Genomic DNA, 11,375 nt, shown 5'->3' on the forward strand with positions numbered 1-11,375 from the left:
GAAGGTGCGATGAGGATAGGATGAGGATGAGGAGGAGGATAGGATGAGGATGAGGAGGAGGAGGAGGAGGAGGATGAGGATGAGTAAGAGGATAAGATTTGGACGAGGATAGGATGAGGATAGGTTGAGGAATTTGAGAAGGAGGATGACGATGAGGAGGGTAGGATGAGGATAGGAGGAGGGTGAGGACGAAGATGGGGTGACGAAGAGGATGAGGACGAAGGTGCGATGAGGATAGGATGAGGATGAGGAGGAGGATAGGATGAGGATGAGGAGGAGGAGGAGGAGGAGGATGAGGATGAGTAAGAGGATAAGATTTGGACGAGGATAGGATGAGGATAGGTTGAGGAATTTGAGAAGGAGGATGACGATGAGGAGGGTAGGATGAGGATAGGAGGAGGGTGAGGACGAAGATGGGGTGACGAAGAGGATGAGGACGAAGGTGCGATGAGGATAGGATGAGGATGAGGAGGAGGATAGGATGAGGATGAGGAGGAGGAGGAGGAGGAGGATGAGGATGAGTAAGAGGATAAGATTTGGACGAGGATAGGATGAGGATAGGTTGAGGAATTTGAGAAGGAGGATGACGATGAGGAGGGTAGGATGAGGATAGGAGGAGGGTGAGGACGAAGATGGGGTGACGAAGAGGATGAGGACGAAGGTGCGATGAGGATAGGATGAGGATGAGGAGGAGGATAGGATGAGGATGAGGAGGAGGAGGAGGAGGAGGATGAGGATGAGTAAGAGGATAAGATTTGGACGAGGATAGGATGAGGATAGGTTGAGGAATTTGAGAAGGAGGATGACGATGAGGAGGGTAGGATGAGGATAGGAGGAGGGTGAGGACGAAGATGGGGTGACGAAGAGGATGAGGACGAAGGTGCGATGAGGATAGGATGAGGATGAGGAGGAGGATAGGATGAGGATGAGGAGGAGGAGGAGGAGGAGGATGAGGATGAGTAAGAGGATAAGATTTGGACGAGGATAGGATGAGGATAGGTTGAGGAATTTGAGAAGGAGGATGACGATGAGGAGGGTAGGATGAGGATAGGAGGAGGGTGAGGACGAAGATGGGGTGACGAAGAGGATGAGGACGAAGGTGCGATGAGGATAGGATGAGGATGAGGAGGAGGATAGGATGAGGATGAGGAGGAGGAGGAGGAGGAGGATGAGGATGAGTAAGAGGATAAGATTTGGACGAGGATAGGATGAGGATAGGTTGAGGAATTTGAGAAGGAGGATGACGATGAGGAGGGTAGGATGAGGATAGGAGGAGGGTGAGGACGAAGATGGGGTGACGAAGAGGATGAGGACGAAGGTGCGATGAGGATAGGATGAGGATGAGGAGGAGGATAGGATGAGGATGAGGAGGAGGAGGAGGAGGAGGATGAGGATGAGTAAGAGGATAAGATTTGGACGAGGATAGGATGAGGATAGGTTGAGGAATTTGAGAAGGAGGATGACGATGAGGAGGGTAGGATGAGGATAGGAGGAGGGTGAGGACGAAGATGGGGTGACGAAGAGGATGAGGACGAAGGTGCGATGAGGATAGGATGAGGATGAGGAGGAGGATAGGATGAGGATGAGGAGGAGGAGGAGGAGGAGGATGAGGATGAGTAAGAGGATAAGATTTGGACGAGGATAGGATGAGGATAGGTTGAGGAATTTGAGAAGGAGGATGACGATGAGGAGGGTAGGATGAGGATAGGAGGAGGGTGAGGACGAAGATGGGGTGACGAAGAGGATGAGGACGAAGGTGCGATGAGGATAGGATGAGGATGAGGAGGAGGATAGGATGAGGATGAGGAGGAGGAGGAGGAGGAGGATGAGGATGAGTAAGAGGATAAGATTTGGACGAGGATAGGATGAGGATAGGTTGAGGAATTTGAGAAGGAGGATGACGATGAGGAGGGTAGGATGAGGATAGGAGGAGGGTGAGGACGAAGATGGGGTGACGAAGAGGATGAGGACGAAGGTGCGATGAGGATAGGATGAGGATGAGGAGGAGGATAGGATGAGGATGAGGAGGAGGAGGAGGAGGAGGATGAGGATGAGTAAGAGGATAAGATTTGGACGAGGATAGGATGAGGATAGGTTGAGGAATTTGAGAAGGAGGATGACGATGAGGAGGGTAGGATGAGGATAGGAGGAGGGTGAGGACGAAGATGGGGTGACGAAGAGGATGAGGACGAAGGTGCGATGAGGATAGGATGAGGATGAGGAGGAGGATAGGATGAGGATGAGGAGGAGGAGGAGGAGGAGGATGAGGATGAGTAAGAGGATAAGATTTGGACGAGGATAGGATGAGGATAGGTTGAGGAATTTGAGAAGGAGGATGACGATGAGGAGGGTAGGATGAGGATAGGAGGAGGGTGAGGACGAAGATGGGGTGACGAAGAGGATGAGGACGAAGGTGCGATGAGGATAGGATGAGGATGAGGAGGAGGATAGGATGAGGATGAGGAGGAGGAGGAGGAGGAGGATGAGGATGAGTAAGAGGATAAGATTTGGACGAGGATAGGATGAGGATAGGTTGAGGAATTTGAGAAGGAGGATGACGATGAGGAGGGTAGGATGAGGATAGGAGGAGGGTGAGGACGAAGATGGGGTGACGAAGAGGATGAGGACGAAGGTGCGATGAGGATAGGATGAGGATGAGGAGGAGGATAGGATGAGGATGAGGAGGAGGAGGAGGAGGAGGATGAGGATGAGTAAGAGGATAAGATTTGGACGAGGATAGGATGAGGATAGGTTGAGGAATTTGAGAAGGAGGATGACGATGAGGAGGGTAGGATGAGGATAGGAGGAGGGTGAGGACGAAGATGGGGTGACGAAGAGGATGAGGACGAAGGTGCGATGAGGATAGGATGAGGATGAGGAGGAGGATAGGATGAGGATGAGGAGGAGGAGGAGGAGGAGGATGAGGATGAGTAAGAGGATAAGATTTGGACGAGGATAGGATGAGGATAGGTTGAGGAATTTGAGAAGGAGGATGACGATGAGGAGGGTAGGATGAGGATAGGAGGAGGGTGAGGACGAAGATGGGGTGACGAAGAGGATGAGGACGAAGGTGCGATGAGGATAGGATGAGGATGAGGAGGAGGATAGGATGAGGATGAGGAGGAGGAGGAGGAGGAGGATGAGGATGAGTAAGAGGATAAGATTTGGACGAGGATAGGATGAGGATAGGTTGAGGAATTTGAGAAGGAGGATGACGATGAGGAGGGTAGGATGAGGATAGGAGGAGGGTGAGGACGAAGATGGGGTGACGAAGAGGATGAGGACGAAGGTGCGATGAGGATAGGATGAGGATGAGGAGGAGGATAGGATGAGGATGAGGAGGAGGAGGAGGAGGAGGATGAGGATGAGTAAGAGGATAAGATTTGGACGAGGATAGGATGAGGATAGGTTGAGGAATTTGAGAAGGAGGATGACGATGAGGAGGGTAGGATGAGGATAGGAGGAGGGTGAGGACGAAGATGGGGTGACGAAGAGGATGAGGACGAAGGTGCGATGAGGATAGGATGAGGATGAGGAGGAGGATAGGATGAGGATGAGGAGGAGGAGGAGGAGGAGGATGAGGATGAGTAAGAGGATAAGATTTGGACGAGGATAGGATGAGGATAGGTTGAGGAATTTGAGAAGGAGGATGACGATGAGGAGGGTAGGATGAGGATAGGAGGAGGGTGAGGACGAAGATGGGGTGACGAAGAGGATGAGGACGAAGGTGCGATGAGGATAGGATGAGGATGAGGAGGAGGATAGGATGAGGATGAGGAGGAGGAGGAGGACCTTGTTTGATAATTGTAAAATGAAGCAAATAATAACAATCAAAATTCTCATCATGGATATTCTAATTTATATAAAATAGGTCTGAAGTAAAATCTCCTTTATCCATGAAAATGAAAATACCATATTGTCATTCTAAATGATTTTATTCTCTTGACCTTATATATAAAACAGAATGAAAGCTGTAATGCTTGTTGCATTGTATCTGAATTTAGTTGCAACTGGATCTGTCTTAGGTGTATTTTATCGACCTGGACTTGAAGCGTTTGAGTAAAATGGAGGAATATTATGACTTAGATAAGAAGATAGTGAGCTACTACAGTGAAATGATAAATCCAGGAAGAAATAAAGTCACAAACTTGCCAGTCTCTGGTGCTGCATGCTGAGATTTGACAGACTGTAGTACATGACACTTGAGGAAAATTGCATTTGTAAGTATTAGTACTACGATGCTCTTCTTTCCCTCAAAATGTCCTTTTATTTAACTCTGAAGTTTGAAACTTGTATTTGGCTCCAATTAACCCACTTCTCTGGGGTTCTACTTTCTTTCTTTTCTTTTTCAATCACAGGGTGTTCAAATCCCCCTTTTCTATTAATTATTTGTTTCTGTACTATCTTTCAATTGGTTTTAGCATACTTGTTTCCAGAATGAGTTGCTCTACTACCTTACCTCTTTCATCTCACTTTTAAACCTGTGCAGTTTGGTTTTCACTGTGTGAATGGTATTTATATTTGTAAATTTTTTGTTAACTAATGTTGGGTGCAAAAAAACATTTATCTGATTATCATATTACTAGCTGTATGCTCTTCACTCTTCTGACTGACACACTTGTGTATTGTAGAATACTCCGGCGTCAGTAAAATTGCTCTGTTCAAAGTGCAGGCAAAAGGTGATGAAATTAATAGCAGCTACCAATGGAATCACTTATATTGTCCTAAACCTGGCCAAAAGAAGGTATAGCTGATCCAGCTAGGATCATCAAGTAGAAAAAATTCAACAGAAATTGAGTAGAGGTGTTCCAAATGAGGGGTGATGGATGAGAAAAAAAGATGCTTATTCCAAAGACTTCTAAATTATGCTAGATGCAATGTGTAATATGTGATTGCTGAAGGTGGTTAATTACTGTTCCATCATGTAATTTCCCTCACTATGAACACTGTCCCATTTGTACCGTTATCAATCTTGCTGCCAAGCAAAATCATGTATATGTTCTTTGACTGTATATTATTATCTTTTTTAAGAAAGACCAATGTAGTTTCATGAATCTGTTACTATGAAGTTTTGATGGGAAACCTTTCTCTGCATAACAGTTCTGTCTATATATGCCACAAGTTCTTGTTTTGTCAATGCTTTGTATAATGCCTGTTTAGGAAGTGGGACATCATAGTTTATAAATATACATAAAAAAGTTGTAACCAAAACAGAAAAACAAAGTTTATTAAACAATCTAGTACTCAATTAATTGAGTTCCTGAATTTGGTGGATGCATTTATTGCTTTCTTTTTAAGGTTTTCAATTCTTGTCCACGTATTGTCCTCTGAATTCTCAATATCCGATTTATGCTCTCTTATTTTATTGTGGACTGAGAATTCTTCAAAGCCTAGTACATAAGGACACATTTTTTTGTATGTGTAAAATCTACAAATCAAATAAGCGTTGATGTATTTTATAACGAAATCAACACTCAATGTCAATGGCACAAAAAATAGTTCCCCTTTACCTGGCACTGGGTTAAAACTTGCCTTAAAAGATTGTGTTACTCGTTTAAAGCATCTTTTGCACTTTAAGAAGTGCACCATTTTTTTGTCAGCAAAAAGTGCACCAATTTAAACTATATAATATGATTATTATATCAATTAATGAATCAGATTTAGATTTAGATTCAGATTTATTCATTTTATTTTCAAATGTGTATATTCCTAGTTAAACGAGCTCATCACTTGAAATTCACATATCTTTCATTTCTTCTTATATTTCAGTAATGTCCTCTTCAATACTGGAGAACACCTGAACTTCCACCCTTAAAACAAGAGCACAAGCTGACTGTAGAATTATATTAGCCTACATGAATTAACAATGGCTAGCAAAGAGTACAAGTAATTAAATTAATGGTACATGATGTTTTAATGGATCTAACTTGGCCATCCTTGACTTTTATAGGAAGGACCAAGTTTGCTCCATTAAACACTCATAAAACCGGATTTGTTTTAAGTTCCAACAAACATGGGCTTAGAATATTTAGAACACATTGCTCCATTTCTTTTTTTCCTCCCTTTCATTTGAATGTTTACTTGATTTTAATTCAAACAAAATACTACTACTAAGTTCCTCCACCAAAGTTAGGTTGTTGCCACACCTCAGTGCCACCATCACCTGCTATGTATGACATGCAAGACAATGGAACAAGACAGAGACCTCGGCTTCTAAGATCTTGATTTGGTTCTCCATGTGTGTCTCCTATGGCTGAACCCTGACATTATGTATATCATGCATTATGCAATTTTATTATAAATATGCATTTATGCAATATAGTTTTCCTTTTGTTTCCCACAAGTATCCTCACACTGGAGACAATCCTGTCTGAACCGGGAACATCCATAGGTATGTGTGACTAACTCTCCCTGTTGGTATTTTTTTCAACCATAAGACTCGAACCCGAGACATTGCTTAAGGGGAATCAAACATGTACCACTTGAATCAGACATGTGTCACTTGAATCAAGCATGTACTACTTAGAGTATATATTATGTCCTCAAATTTTTGGATTAAAGCTTGCTAATTAAGACGTATGTGCATGCATGTGCATGTATGTTTTATATTATATAATAGCAAAAGAATGTATTCTTACCCTTTGAATGATTCTGTTGTTCTGGTTTTGAGATGATTTCATGTATGGAACACTCAGTGTCTGTACAATGAACAATTCGTAAGAACCAAGTCAATGGGAAAATTCAATATATGTTCATCATCTAAATTGCATTATAAGTTTCATTATTTGTGTAATTATCATTGATGTCACATAATACAATAATACTCACACAAAATTTGAATCCAATGTATCTATCAACCACAAAATATGACATATCTTAATACTCAACCACGCTTTAAAATTGACATTCACGTAATACTCACCCATATTTGCATATATTATATCTAACTATACGGTAAAAATGAAATGATTAAATACCCATCAAAATCATAAAGATGGTAGCATATTGTTAGTCAATTGAAACCCTACATTGCTGTTTGCGCTAACTTTATATAACTAAGAATCAAGGGACATTATTGGTAATTCATAAGTCAAAAGGGGCTTGGAAAATATAAGTACCTCAACTTGGCCTTGAAGGAATTTAATGTATCCAATAGCTTCCATAAGAACTGATGCTGTGTCTGTCTGCAACATCCAAATTCAAAAATATTGTATAATTATAGTTCAATATTAACTTTCATAAACTCTATATGAATACCCCAATAAACATTACTTTTTTTCTTTCTATTTTCATTAATATAATAAGCTAATTATTGACATGTGAATTTATAACTTTTAGTCATAAGTCATAATGTGTGTGAAAGTAGTGTACCTTGCCAAAAGGAGCCACCAACTGTTGAAGAGCCGCAATTCTATCTCCCAACTTCTCTTTCCTAACCTGAAGAATTAGTTATGAACTGAAGATAAATGCAAAAGCATTATTCTGAACTGAAATCAATGCAACTTTCCCTACTTCTATAATATGAGATATGAATTAATTTAAACTTATAATCATAAGAAAATGACATCAATTATATCTTATCAACTTAAAGGTGACATATGTCACTTAAAGTGACATTTTTTTTTCATAATTAGGAGACTCTTTAAAGTAGGCTATATATTGTTATTTGATATATGTAGTGTAGGGTGACATATCTTGATTTAATATTTTTGTGGATCATTTAAATGTTTTGGCTACAACCACAATATTTAATTAAAGTTAACAATCAAGATTTATTTTGGATAAAAAGGGTTCTCTTCTAAAATCAGTCAAATTTTATGCTGAAACATTATACAATTTCAAGGATCAAATAAAAAATCTATAAATATAAGACTAAGTATGAGATCTCCACGTTTGAAATCGAAGTATCTAGAATGTGTTCTTCCTCCAACAATATATATACACTTTTTGGTTTGCTTTCTCCAAAGATAAGAAATAATGTAACCTATAAAAGACAAGAAAAAAGATACCTTAATAAGTGGACATGATGGGCGTGATTCCAATCGTGATTTCTTCGATGCTGTTTGAGATTGAGTAGTCTTTGAATCCATCAAAGTGCAGGGTCTCTTTGTTTCCACCTCACCATTGCTCAACTGTGATAGCTGCATAGGAAAAGAAAAATGAAAAAAGTTAAGAGCAGTCGAATAATAATTGAAATGGGTCATTTTCAACAAGTGAAAAAAAGAAAAAAGAAAGATAGAATCGAAAAGAAAAGAGTAAAGAAGGTAAATTCTGATTAAAGGTATATGTTTGTACTGTGTTTAAAGTTGAGAACGATATAAAGAGAAGACTATTTCTTGTTGCCACAAGTTAATAATAAAATATGGTAAAGGGTGGTTTCTATTACTTTTCTAAAAAACCTATCCCCATTGTTGGTCAACTTCATGTCTTCAGTAATAAGTATATTCGTTAGGTTCATCTTTGTTTGCATCTTTTATATATAGTTTTGCAGATAAAATTAGTGCATACTACGTAGTATCAGAAAATTAAAAACTATATGACATACTACTTTTATGAGTTACAATTTTCTTTGTAAACAAATGAATCTACCTCTATTTCTTTTTTACTTTCTATACATGTATATTTCAATACAACAAAAAAATCAAAAGATTCTCCATAAAACATTACTATAACTAGTGTGGTTTTTATTTTCCAAAGAAGTGAAAAAAGAGAGAGAATTAGAAGAATACTTACATTACCAGAGTTATTACATGAGGACCTGTCAGTGGGTTGCTGCATATGTTCTAGACGAAAAGAAAGATTATCATTACCAAAAGAATGATCTTGTGAATGTGAACGATGACTTAAACCCATAGGAAATGATGTTGGTGAGGTTAACAGATCTAAGGGCTGTGTAGTGCTCATAATATTCAAGGAGCTTGAAATTGGTGTAGAAGTTGATGAGTGGCTCAAGTTTGAGATATTTATACTTGGATAAATCTGGCTAAAGTTCCCTCTACTTGGTACTCCATGATGAGTAGCAGCACCAAAGTTACCATAATTTTCAGCACTAGTTGAGTACATATCTCCTGAAAATAGTGTCTTCAGCAACAACTTCTCATTCAGTGCATTCATATCTTTGCACTCATTACTATTCTTCATCTGGTTGGTCACTGTAGAAGTAGAATGAACTGGATTGTGATATTTATAGTCTTCCATGTTGGAAGGAGTACTATTTAGCATTTCACTGAATGTAGGGGCTAAGTAGCTTTCTCCATCACCAGTCCAATGATGATGATAACCTAAATCTTGGATCATATCATTCTTGTGCATTAAAGCTCTTGATCTGGGATTAGCTTCTTGCAGGTTTTGGTTGAAGTTACCAACATTCCTATATATGTAATTAAACAGGGTTAGAATATTACTTTTATTGAATATATATGATATATATAGCTACCTACCTTTTGTATAGTAACTTATGGTGAAGGAGACAAAGCCCTAGTCTAGTACAAAAATACAAAAAACATATACACACATGAGATCATAGAATGACAGCTGTGGTGTATTAATGATAGCATGAAATTCAATTAAGCAAAATAGAAACAAACATTTGCAATAGTAAAGTAAATTAAAAGATCAACTCATACACATAAATATAATCCTTAAATAACATATGGAACAAAAACTAGATAATGAATTGAGTTAAGTGTTAGAAGAGACTTACAAAGTAATATTTGGGGTCCAAGAATGGCTCCTACCACCAAGTGATCCATAGGAAGATGGGGTCAAAGAGGAAGCTGGCTCAAGAGGTTGAGGTTGGTCTTGTTGAAGGTGATGGAGATTGTTATGTTCCATAATGATAAATTTATTATATGGTCTTAAAAGGGAAAAGAAAATGGGATTTGAAAATCCCAAGATGAGTACTTAGTGATTAAAATTAAGTAGTAGCAAATAGCACAAGATTTAGAGAGATGAAATGGAATCTGCCACTGTATTCAATGGAACACAGTTCCAGGTGAAACCCACATACATAGCTTCTGCTTTACTTTTTCTCTCTCTCAGGTTTCCTCTTTACTCTTTCAAGTTTTCATCTCAATGAAGTATCCTTGAAAAGGAAGGAAGATAGATATGAGTATTATTATTTCATCTCCATACCCATACCCCTCTCTCACTATCTCTCTGACTTTTAATTATTTAATTTCCTTTAGGGCCAACTTCACTTTTTTCACATCTTTTTATGCTTTCCCTTTTTTTCTCTCTTGCAGCTTTGAGTGTATAAATTAATAAATAAATAAGTATTTCTGTTCTTTGTCACAACCCACTTTAATTTTTTGTGCTCACTCTTGAAAGTGTGTGCATTTTATTCTCTCTGCAAGTACAGGAAGAGGGTTACAGTAACCCTAGGCCATGATAAAAAATCCATTCCCCTTGATCCCAATGCTTTCAACAAAGTTTCTGGTATTTGAAATTATAGTAGCCATGCTCTCTAGTTCTCTTCACATTCTCCACCCCAATAGGATAAAGGATAATCTTGATATTTAAGGTAAAAACTTAATTCACACTTCTCTTATATGGGTGTTATAGTTTATTTCAGTATAAAAAACCTATTATCACAGAAGAAAAAAAGGCTGTTAGAAAATGATTTAGCCCTTAATTGTGTTAACCTTGGCCTTTTTTTTGACATGTATGACTAAATTGATTTGTCAATCGAAGTTAGACTATAAAGTAATACCAAAAAGGAAGTGGAAATAAGGTTAAAACAATTGAAAACCTTATTAAAGGACCTTAGCCTTTCATTCTCCTTTTTCCTTTTTTGTTCAATTGGTAACCAGAATCCTTATAATTGGGTTGGGTGCTCCCCACAACCCTTAAAACCTTGGTTGCCAGTTGCATACAGCATGCGGGACATTATGCTCATCTTAGTGGACAGACATCACCCGTCCCAAACAGTATCTCACACCCTGTCCCAAACCAATCAGAGTGCTACATTTTCTTAACGTTTTATGTTAAAAAAAAATCTTTTATTAACACATCAATATGTAATTAGTTTGGAACAGAGAATGAAACACCGTTAGGAACAAATGATTCTCCATATCTCATTTCAATAGGGTGTTGGGGTCATATAATAATGATAATAATTGATGGTTAATATTATCTAGGCATGAAATCAAGGTAGGACAAGGTTTGCCTCAAACGGTCAATATCTTTTTCAAACATAAAGTTTTAGTCTGATCTGTCACCTTATTCAAGTTTCTCTATTAGATTTAACCTGAACTAAAGCTTAGGTACGTAAAACATTGTAGAGATACACTCACTTGAGGGGGGAGAATTTAAAGTTAGTAAGAAACAGTGTCTTACTGACTTTAACATAAAGTGTAATTGTGATTTTGACACGG

At 38.9% G+C, this 11,375-nt stretch overlaps 1 protein-coding gene and 1 long non-coding RNA gene across 2 annotated transcripts; one reads left to right on the forward strand and one right to left on the reverse strand.

Moving 5' to 3' along the window:
- Nucleotides 3,957-5,054, forward strand: LOC109343942. The gene is made up of 2 exons (XR_002107274.1): nt 3,957-4,220; nt 4,632-5,054. It is a non-coding gene; the product is annotated as an uncharacterized LOC109343942 (long non-coding RNA).
- On the reverse strand, nt 5,859-10,158 carry LOC109343943 (transcription factor bHLH110-like). The gene is made up of 7 exons (XM_019582473.1): nt 9,704-10,158; nt 8,734-9,370; nt 8,010-8,141; nt 7,372-7,437; nt 7,119-7,184; nt 6,639-6,698; nt 5,859-6,260 (listed from the first exon to the last, which is right to left on the reverse strand). Exons 1-7 carry the CDS (start codon nt 9,832-9,834, stop codon nt 6,111-6,113), a joined length of 1,242 nt encoding a protein of 413 aa, XP_019438018.1. The 5' UTR covers nt 9,835-10,158; the 3' UTR covers nt 5,859-6,110.

Source organism: Lupinus angustifolius, chromosome LG03 (genome assembly GCF_001865875.1).
Source record: "Lupinus angustifolius cultivar Tanjil chromosome LG03, LupAngTanjil_v1.0, whole genome shotgun sequence".
Taxonomy (NCBI): Eukaryota; Viridiplantae; Streptophyta; class Magnoliopsida; order Fabales; family Fabaceae; genus Lupinus; species Lupinus angustifolius.